Source organism: Vigna umbellata, chromosome 7 (assembly GCF_029865625.1).
Source record: "Vigna umbellata cultivar VRB3 chromosome 7, Vumbellata_1.0, whole genome shotgun sequence".
In the NCBI taxonomy this organism is placed as follows: Eukaryota; Viridiplantae; Streptophyta; class Magnoliopsida; order Fabales; family Fabaceae; genus Vigna; species Vigna umbellata.
This window is the reverse complement of record NC_142171.1, coordinates 38,355,266-38,381,658: the sequence shown is the minus strand read 5'-3', so window position 1 is coordinate 38,381,658 and position 26,393 is coordinate 38,355,266. Positions and strand designations below refer to the sequence as shown.

Genomic DNA, 26,393 nt, shown 5'->3' with positions numbered 1-26,393 from the left:
AGGAATTTGATAAAGATCGTGAGAGAAGTTTGTGACAAAGATCTTCAACCCCAACCAACACCATTCTAGGGTGTACTTCAAGACATTTGAAATAACTCTAACCCCTTCCCCGAATAAGTAGTTATAGGTGAAAGTTCGTGGTGGAGATTTGTCCTGATAACCACCATCACCACCACCAAGCTCGTCACCTTTAGGGATACCTCTAAGTCTGTCACCACCAGAAAAAGTTGTGTAATAAGAAGAAAAAGTGTAGTAAATTTATATTTATTTATAAATTTGAGGAACGAAACTGATATATACTTCAAAACAACAACGAAATGCAAGTTTAGTAAATAGTTTAGAGACAAAAAAATATATTTAAGTCTAAATAAAATAAGTAAATTATAGTAGATTGGATTTTTTATAATATTTACTTAATATTTTTGTTTATTTTGTAGACAATTTTTTTAGGAATTTTATTTGTTTTATATACATCTCTTTTCAAGGGACCTAGATAAGCTAACCTAAGTAATTTAATACTTAAATTAAATCAACTTTTAATTTTCAGCAAGTGCTATTAAAAAATAGTAAGAGAATGTTGTGTTTTTTTCCTCAAAACTCAAGGTTTCTTTGTGCAACTTCTTGAAGTGCTTGAAAACTATTTGTTCGTGTTTTAAAGTTTTAGGTTGTGAAATTTGAAAACATGTTTTAGATAGTACAATTTGAAATATATTTTAAATAAAAATATATATTTTAGATTTTGTAATATATATATATATATATATATATATATATATATATATATATATATATATATATATATTATTTAGAATCTTCTGTGGGTTACACAAACACCAATAATATTGGAAACTATATAAGGGATCGACACAACTTTTTATCCAAAATCTTAAGACAATGGATTAAGGAGTTTTTCATCTTTATATAGTCTTTATATACTTTTTTTTTTCTCAATTTTATCCAATGTGGGACTTAGACTCACACTTGCATATCCAATAGAAATATGTTAGATATATATTAAGATTTGTATATAAAAGGTTTAGACGAGAGAAAGAGAAAGGAGAGAGATTTTTTATACAGAAGTTGTGTCATGAGAAAACGGATTTGGAAACGCAAACCAACATGAATCCATTTTCTAAGTCTGCTCGTGTTTCTAAATCCACTGTTTTCAGTTTGAATTTAATTATTTTAAATGATTTAATTGTACTTTAAATAGAATTTTTAATTTATTATATTTTTGGTGATTATAAATTGCTTTATTTTTAATAAAATTTTATGATTTGATACATATATATTTATAGTAATTAAATAGTTAATTATATTTTAATTAAATTTTATTATTTTTAATTATTTAATGTTTTATTTGTTTTATAATTTTTAAATTTTTTATAATTTTAAGATATATAGTTGTTTTTTAATGAAATATTAGGATTTTATAAATATATAAATATTTGAATTAATTAAATTAATTATGAATTAAATAATTTTGTTTGTATATATTTAATATTTATTTTAATTTTTTTAATGAATTAATTAAATTGATTAATTTTTTTATTTTAAACTATTTAATGTTTTATTTCTTTTGTAGTTTTTTTATTTTTTACAATTTGAAGCTATTTTGTTATTTTTTTGATGAAATATTATAATTTTGTAATTATATCAATATTTTAATTAAATAAAAATATTTTGAACTAATATTAATTGTTTGTAATAATTCAATATTTAAATAATCTAATATACTTAAAAAAAACACAAAAATAATAATACTTAAGACTACAAAAAAATATTTTAAAATTTTTATATCAATTTTAAATAAATTTATCAATTTTAAATAAATTTAATTTTTTAATCAATTATATAAATTCATATAAATTATCTAATTAAACATTTAAAAATAATATAATAAAATATTTTAAAACAATATAATAAATATTTACAAATAATATAGTTAAAAATTGAAGAAAAAACTATGAAAAATATATATGGATTTTCATATCCGATATATGTTTTTTATACTATTAATTTATATATGTTTTTCAAAACTACCTAAAATTTTTTACAATTTTTTCGTAACAATTTTAAATATCAATCTTTTTAATAAATTAAAAAATTCATACACTTTATGTAACATCCCAAAAATACAGTGTAAGACCATATAGAGAATAATCACATGTTAACAATACTACAGATCAGTTCAACGCTCGGTTACCATTACGGTCGAACGACCTTACATAACAGTAGGGAATTTAAAAACTAACGCTAGCTACTATCAGACCGAACGTTTACCAAAAATATACTAATACCGCACGGTCTTTACAAAAGATAACGCCAACACCAGACCGAACGCTCTCAAGGTTCGGCCTTCACTTTCGTTGCATCTTTCAATACTTCTTCAAACAGTTCTTCTCTTTTTGCTCACATGATCATTGCAAAAGGACAACGACAGGACGCACAACACAGACAAAAATTATAAACAGGGTAAGCTTATGTAATTTAATTTATTCAATCACAACATACAACATATAACAAAACCAACAACGACCACATCATAATTCATACATTCATGCATGCAAAGAACGACCACATGACTCTGACTGTCCGGACTGTATGAATCCTGTGTAGCTACGACGTTCGTGCACCCGGGTGATGTAGTAACTGGGATACCCTCAACAGCTGCCACCCGAGGTTGATCTGTTCCGTCCAAGTTAACCTTATGGATTAGGACCTCCTGCCATTCCCACACGTGACTTACTCCTCTCTACATGAGAACGAGTAATCATGGAATATCAGGATGAACGCCCGCTAAGCTTTGCCCACATTCATACTTTACCAATCAATAGCCATTTTCTGAGATATTCCTCCCTGGAATACTCATTCATAATCAACTATTTCATACACATCACATCTCAATTTTCCTCATACTTAATCATCCATACATTCAAATGAAATAAGATCATACGCTCTTATCATAACCCAAGTACCACTGGAATAACGCTTCTTAGAAACTAATGAGACTGAGCGCTACTCATCTACTTCAATAAACAGACTCCTAAGAGTTCAACAGGACGCCACAAAGCCTAGGCCGAGTACTAAGACTCTAGGCCGAACACCTTTTAAAGACCAACACTAATTTACACTAAATACTAATACTGATGAGAAAATATGAAGTAACGGACGCTATTGAGTTTGAATGAAGACTCTCATTCTAAGAACGGTAATAATATATATTACAGAAAACAAGACCCAGTGCTTGGTTTAAGACCGAGCCATGTAGAAACCGAACACTATTGGACGAGCGTTGGTCAAAGACCAAATGCTTATCATGAACGAGCGCTACTGAGACTAAACGCTTGATTCAAGACCGATCACTAATAAACTCACATAAAACAAATGAATATAAATCTATACAATTGAGCCACCACTTAATTCTGAAGGAAAAAGAACGACAATGCCTACGAACTTAAGTAGTATATAACACATTTAACTAAATTGTTTAGGAAGTCTAAAGAAAAACTACAATTATACTGAACACTCATATATACATATCTACTATTATAATAGGCTCTTCATTAACGAAATCCTTTCTAGAAGAAAAACTTAACATGAACGGACGCTCAACGAAAACTGAACGATGAATACAAACTCTCGGTCACAGTTTACCTATTCCTATATAATATTACAGAAAGACTCTTAAACACTATCCCTAACGCATGATAATTCAAGTAAGACCATGCACTCCCAAGAAAAATCGAACGCTCGCTAATGACGCTCGACCATACTATCACCTTTACTCAGACTACCACAGTTTGAATATCAATTCCTATCTCAACTCAATTCACAACATGCATCATTCATCCATCCACACGTTCAAACAAGCAGTACACACAAATCTCATATTCATCAAATAATCAAACAACGTATCATGCAAACATGCCAACGTTCAAACAAGAATTTAATCAAATTATATAAGCTTCCCTTACCTCGACACGTAACCGAACGCTCAACTATGCAGGATTAAAGCTCCCTACTACCAAAGACTTAGCGTCCGACGGCCACGTTTTAGGAATACTGAACCACATAGAAACTCAGAAACGCTCAGAATTATACTATCTACTCAGGCAACCAGAAATAGAGGGTTGCATGCAAGACTTAAACGAACGCACTAGAGAGAAAGAGACTCACCGGCTCAGAATCATAAATCGATCGGTTTAAATGGAAGCTCTTGACGCCGGGAGTGTTCCAGCGGTGCGTGAGAGGTGATCGGAAGAAGAAATGGTGAGGTTTTCTTAGAGAGGAGGAGGAGATTTTAGAGAGAAGAAGGAGAAAATGGTTTCAGCAGGGTCTGAGAAGAAAGGCATGCAGAGAAGTGGCACGACATTTGAAATTTGGCCTTAAATAATGTCGTCGCCCAAAACGAACGATCACTCTCCTGCAGCCACCTGTTCTCCACTAACTGAGACGCTCACTCACTTCTTGGTACATGGATCCCACTACTTGAAGTTTTTGGGTGTGTTTTTAATGGGTTCTGACACTTTATTTTATAAAAAAATGTTAACAACATAAAAACTAATAGAATAAATTAATCATATAATTAAATTAAAAAATCATAAACTAATACAACAAATTAAACAGTTATAAATAATCTAATATACTTAAGAATTACTAAAATAATAATATTTAATACTACCTAAAATATATCTTAAAATTTTCATATCAGTTTTAAATAAATTTATCAATTTTCAATAAATTTAATTTTTTAATAAATTAAATAAATTCATACAAATTCTCTAATTAAACATTTACAAATATTATAACAAAATATTTAAAAATAATATAATAAACATTTACAAATAATATAATTAAAAATTACAAAAATAATTATGAAAAATGTAGGATTTCCATATCTATATATGTTGTTTATACTACTAGTTTATTCAAAACTACCTAAAACTTTTTACAAATTTTTCATAACAATTTTAAATACCAATTTTTTTAATAAATAAATAAAAATCATACACTTTATTTTATAAAAAAATGTTAACAACATAAAAAATAATTGTAAATTAATCATTTATAATTAAATTAAAAAATAATAAAATGATGCAACAAATTAAACAGTTATAAATAATCTAATATACTTAAAAAATACTAAAATAATAATATTTAACACTATATAGAAAAAATTTTAAATTTTTCATATCATTTTTATATAAATTTATCAATCTTAAATAAATTTAATTTTTTTCATAAATTAAATTAATTCATATAAATTATCTAATTAAATATTTATAAATAATATAATAAAACATTTTAAAATAATATAATAAACATTTATAAATAATATAATTAAAAAATAAAAAAATTATCAAAAACATTATATCGGATATGAAAATCCGATAGAAGAAACACCAGATTTCGAAATCCAGTGTTTTTTCTTTCAGATTTTCATATCCGATACAATGTTTTTGATACTAATAACTTCTATATCCTACATGTTTTATTAGTTTCATTGGTTATTAAATTTTTTAATTTTCTAGCACAAATCAAAATACCAAACACAACACAAATGCTAACTTTAATGTACGACAATAAAGTCATAAATGAGTAATAATAATAATACAGTGATTAGGATAATATTGATAATCATAAATAATTAATTGGGATCTAATATATTATTAGTTAGGAAAGCTAAAATCATTAAAATTGAAGCAAAACACAAAAAGCAAAAATGATAATAACACTAAGAACATGTTAAACACATATCAGATATCAAAATTTGAAAACCTATATCGGATGTCAAAATGTAATTTCTTTTATATCATTATATAGAAGTCCAAATAGAGGAAGATTCAGATTTTGACACTCAATATACATGTTTTCAGATTTTAATATCCGATCGAATGTCAATAACTGGAGAGTATGTGTTGGATTGTGAAATCTGATCAAGACCTGAAGCTTTCAAATAGACTGATGTACCAGTTTGACACAAAAAAAACTTAAAAAATCACTCTCCCCAACTCTAATGTCAATCACGAACACAACAACACTTCCACCACACTTTTACAACGAAAAATCTATCTTAAAACTCTTTGAATGTAACGAAAATGGAAGATATACACGAGGACCATATACCAGAAAAAACAACATGAAAGAAATGAAGAAGAGTGCGGACAAGATACTATAAAATACAATCAGCTCATTAAATAAGTTAGTTAATCACTTCATTATTTTTCACCTGACTTCGTTAATCAAAAGATAAATCTAAAATTGTCCTAAAAAGAATTGTCCAAATGTTTTTTTTTAGATCAACTCATTAGAAAAAAAATGCATGACCATTTATTCTGCACCCTACTTTGTTTGTTCTGCATCCCATAAAAGTGTTAATCTTGAGATTATTCTTTGTTAAAATAATAAAAAGGTTACATCTCTTACTCTTAATATTTTTTGAATTAGATAATTCAAAATACTTTTAAATTGGAAAAATATCTTTTAAAACACGAAAAATAAATATAATCTAGATGGAATGTTTTGAAAATATTTTTCAAAATATTCATTTTAGAAAGTAAAAACAAATTTTGAAACATATGTTCTAGAAAACCTTTCTATATCCAAAATTTCTTGCAGAAAACTTATTTCAGAAAAAAAAATTCAGAATTAATTATAATTATAATAATAATATGATAATATACTTTTATTTGATACATACTATAAAAATAAAATAATTGTTAAACTTTATATTATTTTAAGAAAGAAAAAAATAAAATTGTTTTAAGAAAGAACAGACTAAAAAGTAAATAACAACAATGTCAAATATTTAGGTTGTTAAGTAATCTTTAGTCTTATCACTTATATAATTATTATTTTCAGAACTAGTGTTCCAAAATAAATTTGTATGTCTTTTGAAACAGCTAGCTTCAGGGTTTCTTCTTCTCGAAATTTCCCTTCTCCATGATCCTTCACCGTAGTTACCATCCATCTTCTTCTTCTACAAAAAAATTTCAATTCTTTCTTTCCGCTAAACTTTCCACCATCACCTTTCACTTCACAAAAAATAGGTAGAATCTGGGTCAGTTCCCTGAAATATTGTCGCCGGCGTCGATGTCGCTGCAATCGCCTGGGCTTTTCTAGAAACCGCAGACAACGTCGTTTTGGCACGACTTGAGCCCGTTTTGGTCAACTCACAGCTTCGTTGCAAGTTTGTTGGGGGCAGCTCTCTGCCGCCACGATTTCTCCGTTGCCGTCTCCGGACTTCTTCAATCGTGGCAACCTGTGCAGAGCCCTTTCGAACGAGCAGCTGCGAAGCGTGGGTTTTAGCAACCCCTGCTTAGCAATCTTTCGGTGCCGCCGTTCCCTCAACATTCTCCGCCAAACTCGCTGCCAAACTCACCGGTGCAGAAGGAGACTGGTACAGGGCCGGTACGGGGAAGAAGGAGATGACAAAATCGTCTTTTAATCAAGTCTAGGGAGTGCAGGAAGAAGAAATGGAGGTGCAGGAAAAAACAGCCGAAAGCATGAGTTTGAGGATGCAACTCAGTCCAGTACAAGATAAAAGAAAAAAAAAATGGACATATACCTCTAACTTTCTCTCACCCCTCTCAAGCAAAAACCAGAGAATGAGGAGAAAATAAGAGAAATTAAGACTATTACTCTCCTCTTATTATCTAATCAAACTTCAATAGTTTATTTTCAAACCCACTCAACAGCAACATTTTAATAAATTGAGCGTAGTTGTTCAAATGTTCTAATAGACTCATTTTGACCAGTTCATGCCAACAATATTTTATTTGGTAGATAGTTAGATATTTTTGGTATATGTTACCCGTGTTATTCATGCGATTAAATGGCGTCTTAGTCATTTACCTACCGTTTGCATTTGAATTTCTTTGTCCAAATATTTAAGATCATATTTCTTTTGGTATCATATAGAAAATGTTGTATATTGTTCAAGGATCCTGTCTCTCACGCGTGTCTTTCAGGTATTATCTACAATGGTTCAAGCTGGAAGCTATTTTAGCAGGATTTACTGTGGATAAAGTTACTCCGACGATGATTCACCCTAGAAAGGTACATATATCAGTGTCTGATTGTATTTTAATTACTGGAATTTATTGATGATGGTGACCATTATAACAATGAAAGACTGGTTTAAATCTAGTCAACGTACTACTATCACAATGTTTCCTTACATGTTAGTTTATAAATTGCTAGAATTTTATAGAAATTGATTTTATGATAAACTGCTGTAGAAAACTATCGCCATATTCCCTTCTAGGAGGTATTGGGGTATGTTTAGATCTCATTTCCTCCTTCCACGTCTTCTTCACTGGAAAAAAATATAATAACCCACTAGAATACGTAACGATAACTTTTTTTTAAATTTATACGAGATCTTAGATTAAAACAAACATAAAAGTTATGTATATATAGTGTTCAGAATAGAGGATTTTGGCTCGGTAACCAAGCCAGTGGAACGTTTTGACGATGAAATTTGCTTACTGGTAATGTTCACTTTCGAAACTCACTAACGGATTGGTTTTTCCATAGTGAAAAGAGTGCTTAAGAGATTGGGGTTTATCACCCACTGCAACATTTATTTTCTTATCCCACGTGCTTCAAACATTGAATGTATTTTGTTGGACACACACAAAGAGTTGCTGCAAAATTGATATTTATTATTTATAATTGATTTAAAAAATACATATAGGAGCCTCTTAAGTGAAATCGAAACGTTCTACAATATGACAATTGTGTGGAGCTCTGACCTAATAAAATCTATTTTGACTGTAGAATATGCATTGGAGAAGAAACAAAATGACGCATTCGCTGAACTTCCCATTTAAAATTTTATTTATGCTTCGTATGAAGTAGGATGAGGATGCCACGAACCTTTGCAGCCCATTTCTGTATACCGCCGGTAAACCAGCGAGTTCAGTTTCTTAACCCCACCCCAGCATGCATTTTGGAGTTTTGATGTTTGATGTTCAGTCTCACGGAGGGCTGTCTTTTCACCACCATTACAATTGAAATGGCCCCAATGAATCCAATTCTGGGAAGGTGGTTATCGAAAATCATTCATTTACTTGCCTGTTATTCTGAATGACATTGGTTTCTTTCATATTCACACACTAGGGGGATGAACTTTCCTCGTCTGAGCTTCTATCCTGCTTTGGATGGTTGTTCCTATTGAGAACAGGTAATGATACATTTGGAGGTATTCGGAAAGATCTGCCAGAACCACCAACAATTTTATCATGCATTTTTTCCACTTCTTTGCACACTAGATCCAAAATACTCAGAAAGTCTCTCACAATCATGAAAATTCTGAGAGGGTGGGCTTCTTCCTTTGCTGCATTCCCATGAAAGTATTCGGTGACTTCTTTTACAAGGTACAAAGCTTTTCTCTCATCCGCTTTAATCCTTACAATTTCATCTTCAGCATATTTCAGAAATAGCTTCGTAGAGTTAAAGAAATTGCCAAGCACATCTGGCTTTTCATATTGCAAAACCAATCGCACTTTATCAAGTCCTGTTTCAAGCTTTGAAAGATAGCTGCTCAAGACATCTGAATCCATTCCAGCTGCCTTTTTTACATTACTAAGATCTCTACTGAGCCCTGCCACAACCTGCAATCCTTGCTTCTTAAACTCATCCTCATTAAATTTGGAATCCATTTTCACATTCTCATTTGCAGATTCAGCTCCTGCACCTTCGGATCTAATGATCTCTTGAACCACAAAGTGGAGCAATGTGGTTTTTCCATCTGTTCCTTTTATATCTACTAGTTTCAAGAGTGTCTCCAGTTTGAAAGCTTTAGCATCCCCTCGATTAGTGCCAACATTCATTCTGTTTCCCGTCCTTAGAACAGCTTCAAGGAGTTTGAGGAATAAGCGGCTGTTCTTTAATTCATCACTTGCAGCCTGAAAGATATTAACAACTGAATGATCACTTTCCTGTAAGAGATCAAGAAATCAAAGATAACAAGGAATTTGTGCAAAAAAACAAAGATATAAAGGGTAGAAACTAGACCTCCATGGTTTGAAAAGACTTTCTAAGGTAGTTAATTTCTGCATCAAAGTTGGCTCTATAGAGCATAGCTTCAACTCTTTTAAAGGCAAAAGGGATATCAAGCACTGCTTTAAGAAACCTTTCTGCAGATCCCAGTTTTGAGAGATCACCATCGTAGTTTTTAAGCTTTATCTCTTCCTCTTTAGTCGGAGCCATCTTTACTAGTGTTTCCAATAGCTCAGTGCCCAAACCTTCGGGATTCCCTGTTTCATTGAAAGAAATACTGCCAATTAGCAAAGTGAAAATACATCCTTTGCTGTTCTCAAAGTGAAAATACAGGATGCAGATAAGGAATTGCTTTTGAAAACAAACAATAGGCATGTCAAGGAAAATTTCTTTCAGTACCCTTCTCTTCCTCTACTTCTTTTCAAATGGCTATATCCCATGCAATTTACTTACACACAGTTGCCTACAATGGCCTTCTTTGCCTGTATCCAAATCACCTTATTTTCTAGTTTCTATCAATATTTTCTAGATAGGTATCACACCAATATCTCTTCGATATACAATAATTATGTATTCTTTATTCTCTCGTGTAGTCATACATACATCCATCTTAATATACTCACTTATGCTAATCCCATTTTTTTCTCTTGCACCTTCAAAGCCTAACATTTACTACCACCATAGGTACGGTCAGATCATATAGTAGTATAACAACTTTTGAATATGTACTTTAGAATAAAAAATAATTCCTCATGTCTTTCTCCATTTTAATCACACAACTTGTAACCATATTCATATACTACTCTATCATTATGTAATATTGATCCCCATGTAAATAAACTCAGAAACTTGTGGTATTACACATTTTTCATTTTCTTCTCCTCAAGCAAAAAAACTTTGATTTCAATCTGTCTCCAAAATTCAAGTTTAGAATTCTTTTTATTTTCTTGATTACTCGATCAAGAGAATGCCATCCTTAAAATGCATGAACTTGAATAAAGCCTTCTATATATCCCTGTAAACACATCCAGGACTATATATTAAACAAGGATTTAATATTGAGTCATGGTGTAAACCTATCGTTACAGGAAAGTCCTAATTTTTGCCTTCACGGGTTTTCATGCTAGTAATTACCCTATCATATGTCTGCTTTTAGAAGGATAAAAAGCCTTACGTCCGTCTTTTTCTTTACCTCGGTACTTTTTATCAACCCCCACAGAAGATAAACACTATTAAGAAATAAGAATAGCTTTACTTTAAATTTGAGTGTAAAATATAATGGCAGGCTTTTTTATAGAACACGTTACAATTACTAGTGCTATTTGAGGTGGATGTACAAAAGTAAGGCAGACCCTCTGTTAACGATAAGAATGAATAGACAGTAAACCTGCATGACGTTTAAATCTTTGACAGCAATATACTTTAAACCGTTTCTAGGAAAAACTGCTGACAGGCAATGGATTATAAGGAAATTAGAACTGCTTACTGGCTTGTCCACAGTTTATATCAAGGAATTATATATCAGTACTTCTAAAGAAAGGATATACACCGACACAAAGACAAAAGATTAAAGAAGAAATGTCGTGATCCCACAAGGAAGAATAATCCATCTTTTGGATTAGCACAGGAAGCAAACATGGTGTGTTGGTCTGGTTGTGCCATGTGTGAAATTCATGTGTTTGTTAAACAAGGTCGCCGCTCTGTTTAGTGACAGTCAGAGCCCAAAACTGCACATCTTGGAAGTTTTGGAATTGTAACAATGATAAGCTAATTAAGTACAGTGACCATGTCAGTATTGAGTTTAGTGACAATAATTCCAATAGAAATAAAAGAATAGTATGTGAATAAAAGATCTTTCTCAGTTTGGAGTGGAGGATGAAGTGGGTGTGATCCCACCTTGGTGGATGTTCAATTATTCTTTTATACTTCTAAAGGATGTTTTATGACCGAGAGTATTATAATTTATGAGTTGGATTGTATCTATATTGCACTTTTAAGATCACAGTTACTGAATACCTAATTTCATAGCTTAACATAATAATGCACATGGCATGATGCTGCTTAGACATTCTCATACTTAATTTCAGATGCTATGATGGTGACTTCAAGATGAAGTCCTTGTACTATGCACTCTGTCTTCTTGTATGATATATTCTCTCTTCATCGCTGGCATAAACAGTGATAGAACTTTATGCCCCTCACTCCATGTTTCCCCACACAGTATACAGAATCGAATATATTAACATATCTTAGAAGCATTGTTTTGGTAGGTGACATTAACAACCTAATTAAGGGAATACTGCAGAAGAACTCAGTAGTCAACACTGTAGCTTAGGGCCCCAAAAATGTCTAACAGTAAGATGAACGAATCACCCTTTTAGTATAATTTACCCAAATTAGAAATCTGTCCTCAAGTATCAAGTCTAATTTGATCCCCTAATTTGAAAAAATGAGAAAAGCAAGTTACCATCTAAAAGAGCTTCAGACACCTCCTCTCTGGTCACATTCAAAGCCCTGAGCAGTATAGCTATGTTCTGTGACTTCTTCGGGTCTAACACCCTGTTCTCCTGATCAACAGAAGGAAAAACTGATTTTCTGGGAGGTTCTTTCGGAGCAGAATTCGTGGCTTTGCATCCAAACAACGATTCCATCATGTCTTCATTTAACCTATTTAAAGAAAAACGCCATATCATAGAAACAAAGAAACATTAGCTTCCAGTTATACTAATATCTGAATACTGTTAGTTAACTAATTGAACTCACTGAAACGAGCTTGATTTTATCTGGTCCCACACTGTAGCACGGTCTGAGGTCGCACGCACTTTATCCCAATGCAGAGCCTTTAATTTTGGTTTGGCTCCATCCCTGTCATTGGCTTCAAGCCTCTCGGAAGAACTCACACTCTGTTCAACCTCTTCTGAACCTTTCGTCACACTACCTTCAATTGGTGACAAAGACTGCCTCTTTACAGATGCAGAATTAGAGGAGACACTAACAGCCGGAGACTCTGATTTTCGCGGCGGCGGTGGAGGAGGCGGAGGTGGAGGTGGTGGAGGAGGATTGAGTAAAGTATTTGACACGTGCGAAACAGTGTCGGTTGTTGACTGAAGATGCTTCAAATTCGGAGGTGGGGGAGGCGCCGAAAATTTCGGTTTTCTGGAATGCTTAGGTAGCGGCGGCGACGGTGGAGGGGGCTGCTTTATCGACGGAATGATGACACGGCGTATCTCCGGCGAGGGTGCCGAAACGCGTGACTTGGGCGAAGTTCTCTTGGAAAACGGAACAACGGGTGTGGGCGTGGAATTCGTGTCACGCTTCGCGGGACTACCGTTGACAAGAGAGCTCTGCCGCGAAGCCGGCGTGTAGTACCCATCGACCGACGAGTTCTGCGGCGAGTGAAACACCGTGCCGCGGCTTTCCTCATCGGACTCCGATGAGGAGGAGACCGCCGGCGGGTAGTTTCCGTCGGGAGGCTTACTGAGCGGTGGCATTGGCTGCAACTCAGGACTTGGACGGTAGCGATCGGATCGCTTGAGCTTGTGATACGGCGATCTGTTGGCCTTATTAACATCTCTGTTGTCTCGCGAGTCGTTGGTAGAGGCTCGCGTGGGTTCCACTGTCCCAATGTAGAGGAAACTCGACGGTGGCGCAGTTGAATCAACCTCGTTTCTGTTTGAGATATGGCTATTGTTATTGGTATTCCCACTCCCAGCGACCAGTTTCTGAGACTCCACTGGGTGTTTGGCTCTGTGTTTGTACAAAAAGAAGGCCAACGCTGATAGCATTCCAAGGGTCACAATCCCCACTGAGATCGCGATTGCTACCTTCTTTGTTCCCTTTGCGGGTTGTGTTGCAGTTGGGTTTGCAATTGAAGTGTTGGAATTGGACGGGGCTGCTTGGCTCTGATCCGGTGGGGGCCCCGCCGGGTACTCGTGGAAGAAGGGGATGTTTCCGCCTTCCGGCGATGGAGGACTCTCCACCGGAAGTGGTGGCGGTGGTGCCGAACTCGCCGGGAACAATGGCTGGTGCAGAATTCTTCTTGTACCAGATTCATTAGCGCTGGTATTACTATTGACCCTTTTTGCAGTGTTGACTGGTATGGATAGGAAGAGGAACAGTGTGAGGAGGATGATGTAGAAGTAGAAGAAGCTCAAGTGAGGAGCTTTCATGGCGAATTATCGTGGGGTTCGCTTGTTACCTTTTGTTTCACCCAATTCATGTCTGGGTTTCGTTTCTTTCCCGCAAATTCCTCTCCTCGAAATAAGAGAGAGAAAGAGAGTGTGTGTGTCTGAAAAGAGAGAGAGAGAGAGAGAGAGGAAGCTTCTTTCGGCTGTAATGTAAGATCTGGATGCTACAAAGCTTCCGTCAGCAGGAGCCGTTTTTATTTTATTTTATTTATGTTTTTTACTTTAATCTTTTTTTAATTTATGTCATTCTCAAGTGCAATGTTGTTTCTAAATTTTACTAAATTATGAATTTACGGTGTAGTAAACGAAGTCAATGAATAGAGAGGAAAGATTATAAGCATTATACTATTAGTGGGAATGAAACGTGGCAATGTTCTACGTTCTTCATTTTCGCATTATACACGTGGAAGTAGATAAACATATTGTGGATGTATAAGGAAAATATGACATATGGTTATGTAGTGGTAATGTTAAAAGAATAGTACCTTAAGATCCCTTATTTTTTGTTTGCAAGTAATGAGGGAAAAGCACAAATTCCCCCTTGTTGGTGTTATATTCTGCTTGTATGGCTTCCCTTCTACATTCTTTATCCAAATGAATAATATTTAAATATAAGTTAAAAATTAGTTAATTCTATGAATTGTTATCATTATAATTTTCTGCACAGTTAGGGTTAATTTTGAATAGAATCATTTTGTCTACTAATCTTTTACCATTGTGTCTTGAATACACTAGTCAGAAGAAAAAAATAGTAAAAATAATTCAAAAAAAATAGCAAACAGGGATCTTGTGGAGAAAATGTGACCACACACCAAAAAGTGGACAAGCAAAATAATGAGAAGACATAGCCATTGGATTCTAGAGGTGTATCTATCTTCGTCTTGGATTGTGTTTGTTTGTGAAAAAAAATCAAATGGACGGTTTGTTTATTGATGGAGATCCTTAATTAATAAACAAACGTATATTTTACTGTCAATAATTATCATAATTTTCATGAAGATAAATTATTTTAAAGAGGGGAGCTATTGTAGGTTTATTTTAAAAAAGGTTATAAAAACATACTTTTGATTTAATATTGTTTAGATAGAGATATATACAAATTGAGATTTCCTCATTTAATGTGTGTATATATATATATATATATATATATATATATATATATATATATATATATATATATATATATATATATATATTACACTTAATAATTATACTAAAAAACCATAATAAAATAGTACTAATATAAAGATAAAAAAAAATAGAAAAAAATGAAGGAAAATGATAAAAAAAAGAAACTAACAAATAGCAGAGATAAAATACCACAAATTTAAGACAAGAAGTAATTGCTTATATATAGGATTAAGTTGTAGATGTCTAAAATATTTGATATTATATAATTATTATTTTTTTATCTCAACATCTTCTTTTAATACAATGTATAATAATAATTATTTTATTTTTATTTACCAAAAAAAAACACATAAATTAAAAGATTATATATATATATATATACACACACGAACAGAACCGCTAGTATATATATACGTTTGTTATAATGGACATTAATATTTATGACTCATAGTCATGTGATAATTCAAAAATTTATATCAAAATAAATATTTTCATTTTATTTTGAGAACATCTAGCTTTTGATTTGTCTTTAAAATTTAACCATTTATTATTGTTAAATTTAACTCAAGATTGTCATTAAGCACTAAAAAAAAAGAAAATTCAATCCACACATTCTCGAAATCCGTTGTGAATGTTCTACCCTTTTCTCACATAAAATATATCTTAAAAAATCATCCATGTAGTCCTTTAAATCTCCACTTTGTCGTGTTCATTCATATACACCACTAACAGATAAAACTTATAGTGGGAGCACTTTAATGTTCCTTTGTTATCTAAAATTTACGTCTTTCTTTGATTGTATTTTACTTTTCGTGCTTTTAAAATTTTGAATCGTGGAATATATATATATATATATATATATATATATATATATATATATATATATATATATATATATATAACCAACAGGGACTTATTTGAAAAATTAAAAATACTTTTATGAATGAAAACAACAATAAATTATTTTATTCAAGGATCACATTGATAGATTAAAGATTAGACTAGTAATGGTATATTTAAGACTTCATACATATATTTAAAGAGTACTCTAAACCTCATGTTCCATATATAATAAGAAAATAGAAGTGGTAGCCTTTAGCATTTGTGGAGTAACTGAAAAAATAACATATCCTGGTTTACTGTATCATTTTCTAAAAAAAGTCAAACATGTAAACTATAATCCTTTTTATTACAATAACCAATGCGTGTTAAATTATAATCACTTTTAGCTTGAATTTTTAAATACGTCCCTGGTTAGAGCCTGGTATGTACGAACATGATCAACAATATTATTATAACCTATTTTATTTATTAATTTAGTTATTACTGCAGATCTATCAATTGAAGCAAAGGTAGGTTTCACCTGCTAATTAGAGATTAATTTATCTGGTGAAGTATGTCGAAACCACCTCAAATATATGTTATTTTCAAGTAATTATTAGAAAAGTTCATCGCCTAATTATATATTATAATTAATAGTTTAGATGATAAAATATAAAATTTCTTCTTAAGCAATTAACATAAACAATGATAAAATTATAGAAATTTGTAAAATAAAAAATATTAACATCATTTATTTATTCTAATAAAGTCTACTTTTAATTCTTTAAGTAATAAAAAATAAAGAGCCCTTATTAACACGATGTCTTTTGATATTAACATTTAATTTATCCACTATATATATCTTATTTTTTTCCTCTCCAATGTGAACTCGTATGAAATCTCTTAATTCGTAAGTATTTGTTATTAATAATTTTAGCCATGTGTTTCGTAGCTATACATATTGTGACAGGAAACATGGGTGAGGTTCAAGCTTTTGGCGTCTTGCTATAAACCACGTGAATAGGTTTCACTGTATTTGGTCATTTCTATATCAACAATTCGAGCTAAGCAACAATCTTCTGAACTAAACTACATATTTATTGATAATTTAATTGACTTCAAGTGTTATGAGTCTTATATAACAATGGTAGTTGGATCCAAAATTAATCATCAACTCTAATGTTGTTGTTGGATATTTACGTTTATATAATGTTTAAATGTGAAAGTTATGTTTATATTTAAATTTTTAATAATATATATTAAATTGACATCATCTAAATTATGACTTCCAACAATATTATTATGTTCAATAATTTATTTTGGTGAGACCAATTCAAATTAAAACAGTATGAATGAATAAATATAAATATTTGAAATAATAAGTGAAATACGAATACATAGTCACATATATATATATATATATATATATATATATATATATATATATATGAAGATATTTTGGAAAAATTATTAAAATTGCAATAAATTTTATCCTTTCAAAGATTCATTGATGTTAATCAAACGGAATACAATTTGACAAAATTGATATTGTATTGTATGGTCACCTATGGCAGAACTAACTGGATGAGACCATCAAAAGAAAACGATCGATCGAATAGTTTTCTTTCAGCCACCAAATTTCATATGATTCAAATAATTAACGTACACACCTTTCGATAATAGAAGAATGGAGATTGAACAGACAACCTACAACCATAAATTATCCCTAAACACCACCTCTAATTAAGATTATTGAAAAACATTACTTAGCAGGTGTGGACTATGATTGGACTGTGATTAGGGTTTCACTGATATCAAACTCATATAGAAACATATAAATAGAAATAAAAAATAAGAAGGTAGGTGATTACATTTATTTAAGATTTAAGACTTTGTTGTGATTCCGATCGAATTAACTGATGATTTGTGCGTCAGAGTACATTAACAGGTACAATAGGACAATTTAGAATGTAACCAAAGAAAGATTTTGAATAAGGACAGTCAGAATTACTTAAACTAACTTGGAATAAAGTGTGTTATATGAAAATCCTCGACTCTACATCTAAAACATTTTTAATCACGGAAAAAAAATTATTTTAGAAAGAGTCTGTATTAAAAGACTTATAACTGGTACGAGACAGTACTGGAAGAAAAGCATAAAAAGAAAAGAGAGGTGGAACGCTATGCTTGTCGGATCCTGCCGACGGAATGGAGGGAAGTGATTAGGAAAACGGTAAACATATTTATTGTAAACCCTGGAGGTGTATTATGTGTGAGAGGATGTTGTAATAGAACGTCGGGAAGCAGTTAATCTGCAATTGTGGGAAAAGATGTAACCGTGGGGTCACCTTTGACATGGTCTTCTTCCACTTTGTGCTTTGTTTCGTTGATTCGCCGACCCTGTTTGTGGTGTGTGGGGAACATGCACACGCCCCAGGCTAATGCTTTTAGCTTTTCTTTTCTCCCTTTTCACTTTTGTTTGTATTTGGACTCCTCCACTACGCAATCACACTCTCTTACCATAACTCCTTTTCTTCACAAAAGTTATGCCTTTCTTCACCACTATGCAATTTGTCACTTCTAACTACAGGATTACCTTTCATTTTTAAACAAATACGTAATCCTTTTCTTTTCACTCTTCCATCAACTATCACTGCCCTTCCATCTCTTTTTTCTCTTTCATTCAACATAATATATATCACGTTATTCTATGAGATCATTCTTCTTTCTTTCCACTCTTTATCTTTTCCTAATATATACTTACTCCTTATCATCACTATATTAAAACCATAAACATATATAAACAAATAAATATCAAAATGAATAACATGTATTTACGACTTGTTGCACTTCGCCGAGTAGCGTAAATGAATTTAAAAAATATATTTATACTTGTTAAGAATTTAAATAAAAGTAGAAGTTTATTTGGTTGAGTATAAAGGAGAAAGATAATATATAAAAAGATAAATATCAACAGTACACTTTAAGATTTTGTGTTGAACGTTTTATCATCATATTAAATGTGCAACTCCTATGTTAGAAGTGGTGAATTTTCTTAGTCTAACCTCATAAAAAAGTTTCAACAATGATATCACTATGGTCAGAAAAAAATATGAATTAGATAAATTATGTCTTATATTATGATAAAAAAAACAAAACTCGCAAACATTAAGGAATATATATATATATATATATATATATATATATATATATATATATATATATATATAACGTCTCACAAACATAACATAAATATTAGATTTTATGTTAAAGATAATACACTTTTTTTAATTTTCCAACTCTATTTAGCAGACACCTCTCTTTTGTTGTGTTAAAATGGATTACTATAAACTAAATATTGAAGTTCCTTGTTTTGGCAGTTTCTTAAATGTGGTAGTAGGTCAAGAGTTACAAAGCTCCACTAGATTCTTTTGGCTCTCTTTTGACCCTATTTATCAGGCTAATTATATATTATTAATGTATCCGTTAACCATAATTAGGAATAGTATTTGGTGTTGAGAAGGTAATTGATCAAAATACCCACATTTTTTAACGAACCCTTGTCAGCGGTTCTTTAAGGATGCTATGGGAAAAGTCTTACCCATATCCTTACATGTAATTGAATATATTCTTAGATCATGTGGAATAAAACCAAACCATCCTGTAATGTTACATTGTATTTAATGTTTTGCTTCCTTACTAAATGGTTGCAGATATATTCCCCTTTATGTTTCTCCTACCTAATCACAACAAAAAGAATAAGCCATTAATAGAAAATATGTTTTGTATGCATTTTTTTTTTCAAATACACCAACCCTTTCTCATTTTCCTTCTCAGTCTAACTTAATTATGGAAAACATGGGATAAACCCTTGTTTTAGTAGCAGTGTTCTACATTATGAAAAAGGCCTCTCTGAAACTTAACCTAAGCTAAATTATATCCATTTTTACACAAAATCTAAGATCTATGTTGTTTTAGTTAATTAATTAATAAACACGTTTTTGTCTAGTTTTTAAAAAACTAAGAAAATAATAATGATGTTTTCTTTTATAACCAGAGTTCTTTTGATTGTGATGATGTCTTTAATTAAGATCTAAATACCATTGATGTGAGTCGTCCCAAAACTAAACAATTTTAAAAGGTTAACTTAAAAAGGAAGTTTTCTTTATTTTTTTTTCTTATAAAAATATGCTAATACTTTTGGAGGTAACACAGCATGTACTAAATAAACAATGCCGAGATTTTAAACTAGTGTTAAGTTGATAAATTTTAAAATATAATTATCTTTCAATTTAAATTATCAATTGTTACATAACAGACAGATTATATGTTGCTTTTTCATTTAAGTAAATTATTAGGTCATTTATAGAATGGAATGATTTGTTTTTCGATAACTACTTGAAATTTTTTAAATTAAATAAATTAAATGAAAAATTATCAAGTAATTCTATAACTAAGTGCTTTAAGGTGAAGTTGACTGTTTAGAAAAGTTGAAATTGACTCTTTTCATTTATTTAACATTTTATTGTTGATCTGTAGTGACAAACAATTACAAGTGAATGTTATGTTTTTATAAAAAATATTTTTATTCTTTTATTCCCTAAGTAATGTAGGGGTTAAAATGGAAAGAGATTTATTTTAACACTTTTATTATACCTATCTCTGTGTGCTCATATTAATCAGAAAAAAAAAACATATATTGTGTCTTGTGTATAAAGGTTGTATTTAATTTTTATTTTCGTGGCTTATATATACCGTAATGCACATTGATTTTAAGTGTATAGTCAAAGAACAAATTTCTTAAGGTTTTAGTTAAATTTATTCAAAATTTAAAATTGTTTGTACATTTTTTTAACAATTATGATTCTCATCTTATAATTACTTTTAAAAAAAAATCATATTATCAATATATTAAAAGGAAAATTCTCGAATTTATAATTTATCTTGGTTGATATAAAATAAAATTAAAATAGCTTGAATTTGAAAAATGCGGTTATTGTCTTTAAAGTAATATATATATATATATATATATATATATATATATATATATATATATATATATATATATATATATATATATATATATATATATATATATATATATATATATATATATATAATTAATTCATCGTGATTCACAGACAAAAAGTTAGTCATTTATTTGACATAACAACAACCTTTTATATTAATTATTTTAGATTTTTTTTATGTTTGTTTTAAGCTCGATATTAATATAGAATAGATAAATTTACGTGGAATTATATAAAGTTTACATAAAAATGACAAATTTATGTTGAATTATATCATATTTGACTTATAAAAGTTTGCTACCAATAAAAAAAATTATAATAAAATGAGTATTTTTAAACTTTCTCAATTTGTATGTGTTACATATTAAATGAAGTTGGACTCTAAAAAATTGAGTTAGGTATTGAAACATAATTGTGAAATTTTAATCTTTCTATATCATTTTTATTTGTATAATTTAATATTCTTCCCGTATGACTGTTTGACGATGGTGATGGATTAAAAGTTAAAGGACAAACATTTTTACCAATGCGAAAGTTGAGGTTACTAATATTTTTATCAATAATGAAAAAACATAATATACAAATAAGATGACAATAATTACCAAATTCCTAAAAAAAAAACATACCAGTCACAAATGAAAATACATATTTTAACAAACAAACCTCATCTAAAGATGAATACTTAATCATAAATAAATCCCAAACCCACAACATTTTGACATAAAAAATAAATATTAACTCAAATTAATGTTTTCCTCGTGTTTTCACACAAAACAAACTTTAAGTTTGTTCTTTTAATATTTGACATAAATTATATATTTTATATTAGTCAATAAAAAAATTGATGTTAATATCTTCGCTCATTTAATAAGTGTCATTTTTATTAATTTTAAAATTTTAAATTTTATTTATATATTTATAGTAACTATCCTCTTATGTATTGACATATATTAATTTAATACATATAATAAAAGAAATTAGAGAATACCATAATTATTTTATTTTTAATTAGAACCTTTACAATCATAAAATGAAAAGATAAAATGTATTTAAAAAAAATTGCATCAAATTTATATATCTGCTCATAAATAAAGAAGAGGGACATCCCCTTAATATTTTTTTAAAGTAAAAACATGATTATTTTTTTAAATAAAATACAGAATAAACTGTTATTATCTTAATTAATTTTTTCAAATAATTACTTATTTAATAGTGATACATACCCAGTGTTTTAAGATGAAGATGTAGTGCACGCATATTTGTTCCCTAAAGAACAAACCATTCACGCCACTCTTTCTACATGTTTCTTCAGTAGCAAGTGAAATTATTAAGCCCATCAAGGACCTCCATGAAAATTAAAGGTAAGAATCTATTATTAATAACATTTCCTTTTGCTTCTCTTACTCTCCATTCAATTCATCAACAAAACCATTATAAGTTTACAAATGAATGATATTGTTCATATTAATACCATTTATCATATAACTTCAATATTAATTGAATATTTATACTCACTATATATATATATATATTATGATTTAGTTATATTGTATGAGATTTTTAATATTTTATATTTTTACTTAAAAAAAACAACTTGTATAAAATTTTAGTTTCGGACATTAAACTATGTACTCTTCTATCTAACATTAAACACTTTTTTATTATTTTTCTTCTTATCGTATTATATATTTTACAAATCTATTATTTAATTTTTTTAAAGAAGTATCTACTATGAATATGAATATTTTGGATATGTATGAATATTTTTTTCTTTATTTTAATTAGCTTACAATTGACACAACATGTAAACAGGGAGAGTAGTCAATTTATATTTGGAAGTATATCACCCTGTTTTATAAAGAAGCACATAAGCTTAAGATTCCAAAGGTGGAAAAAGAAATTCTAAAAAAAGTCAGAGATATGGTTTGTGTGGACCAACCATCATGGATTCAAGCTAGGGTTCCAGCTGGAATATGGTGTTCTGAACTCACACCGAACAATCTTTTTTCACACTGAAATAGTGAGTAACGTCTTTCTTAGCTTATAACATAGAAAAAAAAGAACACTAACATCTCAAAGTTTACATGGATGTTGATTAACATGATTCAAGTGTTTCAGATCATATGGTGAAACAAGAGTTTTTTTTTTTTCCTTTTTGTTTAATATTTCAGTTAATTTAAATATTATATATGTTCCTGGATAAAAAGCATTTTTAGTTATTATCAAGATATTTAAATTCGATTTTAATCTTCTAAAAACTAACCCATTTTCTACTGGCCTAATTTTGAAGTATTTTACTTTTATAGTTCTTAAAATAATCATAATTTATATTTAATAACGAGAATAGACCACCACAAAATAAGTATTGACATATAAGGGAAATACTTTTAGATTAGAAGGAAAAAATCTATTGAGAAAACTAAAATCGAATTTGATAAGTTTTAAAATGAAAACATATTTTATATTTTTAATCAACTAAAACATGTCGGTAGATATTTTAAAACACTTTTCATTATTGGTTGTAATTTATAAACAAAAAATTTACAAAAAAAATAAAAATTAAACAAAATTCATGAAATGTCAAGTTTTCTTACAATTTTTAATTAATCAAGTGTGTGTTTTCAGTGTATTTTATCTAATATTAAACTAATAATCACTTTGATGATTTTTCTCTTCTTTTTTTCTCTCTATGTAAATATATTTTTTTCCTCAATCATATAATAAAAAAAATATAGTTTTTTTTCTTTATATTTTTCTTTTCCATTTAATTTTCTTTCACACGAATACCTAAGAATGTATTTTAGGCAAATAATGATACCCAAATGATTTATTTTACATACTCATTTAACACTTATTATTACTCTTTATATAAATTGAATATTCGGGTTGAGTAGTTGGAAGCAAATATAAATGGACCAACATCTTTTTTCCATAGAGTTGAAAAACAAACAAATAGAAGAGTTCAATACATAGAAATATGATTGATGGGAAATTCTCATTCCTATTTTCTAATCAAATGTGACATATTAACTACTAATTAACAATTTATTTATAATAATCATTATACAAACAAGACGTATTTTTCAACATTAACTAGAAATAACTTTTATAAAAAAAAAATAGTTAATCATTTAAAGAACAGGTATTCTAGAACCTATTATTTTTGTTTAAGAAAAACATATTTAACACAAGTGATATCAACTACTTAAAATACAAGTAGCCACTGGCTATTTATGTCAAGTGACTCATTTTAATTGATGTCTCTTGGGCCTAGTTCTGTCCAATGCTGCTATTTTTTTTAATTGGTCCAGTTGCTCCCTTTCAATATATTTGTTTAGTAGCACCTTTCAAACGTGAAAAAAAAATTACAGAGTGTAAACAAGCTTATGAACTCGATTTATGGAATAATTAATTAAACTGTTTTCTTCAGGTAAATAATAAATAATTTTAAACCTAGTTGTAAGTTTATTATATAAATAATTAATCTGAAAATTTACTGTCATAGACATGATAAAACATAATGTTTTACTATGACAGCCATGAACGGAAAACAATATTGTTTAAGTTGTTTGGTGGAATTTTGATTCAGTAGTTGTACGTTAGGGGTAGGAACCGTCAATGAGGCTATTGTCCTTGACAGTCTCTTCCAGCAAGGTACTGAGAATTGGGCCATTGGGTCTGTGGTGGGCTCATTGTAACGTCTTGATTCCTTTTCTGTGCTCGTTCAGTGTGGGTCTTTTTCTTCAATTCACGAGTTTCACGTCTTTTTTGTTTCACGTGTTACGTTCCTTTCGACAAATTGACATTGAAAATGATTGATTTAGGTTATTTTAAAAAATAATTATAAATAAAATCAAATTGGGTTAAGTAGATATGACTTTATTATAAATAAGTTGTCATTAAATTATAAAATTTTAAAATTTTGAAATTAAAATCATGTTTACAAAACATCATTTTTGTGTTAGTGATGAAGATTAAATATAACTTTATTTAAAATTAATCCCGTTTAAATAAAGTTGTGTAATATATACCACTGCAAAATAAAGCTTCAAAGTCTCACGTTCAACTTCATAAAACAAAAAAATTAACGCTAAAAAAATTATTGTTGATATTTTTGTAAATAGAAGTTCAATTAAGACGTCAGAATTTGGACTTTTTTTTACGCAAATTGGTTATAAGATGTCAGAAATTTAGAATTCTGGCATCATATTAGATAAATTTTTAGCGCAAAAGTGAAAATGTATTTACATATGACCTCAAAGGCCCTAGTTTTTATAAGACATCAAAATATCACTTTTCAAATGTTATATGTTAGTGAATTCAATAAAAATTTGGGCGAAAGATTTTTATTTTTGCACGAGACTTTCTTTTCTGCTTAAACTTTTAACCCACAAAGTTTGTCGACCAACACATGTAATCTCTCTTTCATTTTATACAAATGTATGTTGATTAACTACTTTAGGTATGATTTTTGTTCGTTTTGACTTATTGGTTTCATGTTCTCTATCATTAGCGTGTTCTCCTTTCTCTTTCACTGGTGACAACACTTTATTTCGACTAATCTTTCTTCAAAAATGTTAGTTTTTGTTTTCGTTTTGAAGAAGGTTGAACCTATTGGTATTAATATTGATATTGATATTGATATTGTTGAACTTGTTTGCTGTATTGTTGAATTTGTTTGTTGTATTGTTAAACTTGTTTGTTGTTCATACTAAATGTTGTACATCACAACTTGGGGTAAAACTGAAAGTATATTCAAAACAACTCCAAATGACTTGAAAATTTGTTCAAGCACCAAAATATCATGAGAAGCTCTCACAAAGAAAAAATTAGATCAAGATTCAAAGTTTAAGTATGTGAAATATTTTTGCAAAGTTTGTAAAAAAATTAACAAAAAATAGAAAACAACCTTTTTTTAAACCTAGAAGGAACAACCGTCTACATGAGCTATCACGTGATTGAAAATTTTGTTCTACCCTAAATCAACATATAATAACGACAAATCGGTCAATCGAAACTAATGATATGGTTGTTTAAAGATATATTACAATTGACTTTCTAAATAATTTTTATATTTCATGTAGACTCAAAGTAAAGACTTTTGGTGTTTTTTTTATTCTGAAACACGAGTTCTAAAGAGTGGTAAAAAAAATCTAACAGAAAACAATAACCATAACTATCAAAACAATTTCAAGTTCATACTACTATTCACCAT

At 29.8% G+C, this 26,393-nt stretch overlaps 1 protein-coding gene across 1 annotated transcript; it reads right to left on the bottom strand.

Annotated features, from left to right (window-relative positions):
* Positions 1-8,648: 8,648 nt before the first annotated feature.
* Positions 8,649-14,546, bottom strand: LOC148195937 (formin-like protein 6). Its single transcript, XM_088094292.1, has 4 exons — positions 12,772-14,546; positions 12,476-12,675; positions 10,024-10,265; positions 8,649-9,914 (listed from the first exon to the last, which is right to left on the bottom strand). The coding sequence occupies exons 1-4, from the start codon at positions 14,175-14,177 to the stop codon at positions 9,123-9,125; spliced, it is 2,640 nt and encodes an 879-aa protein (XP_087950418.1). The 5' UTR covers positions 14,178-14,546; the 3' UTR covers positions 8,649-9,122.
* Positions 14,547-26,393: the final 11,847 nt, after the last annotated feature.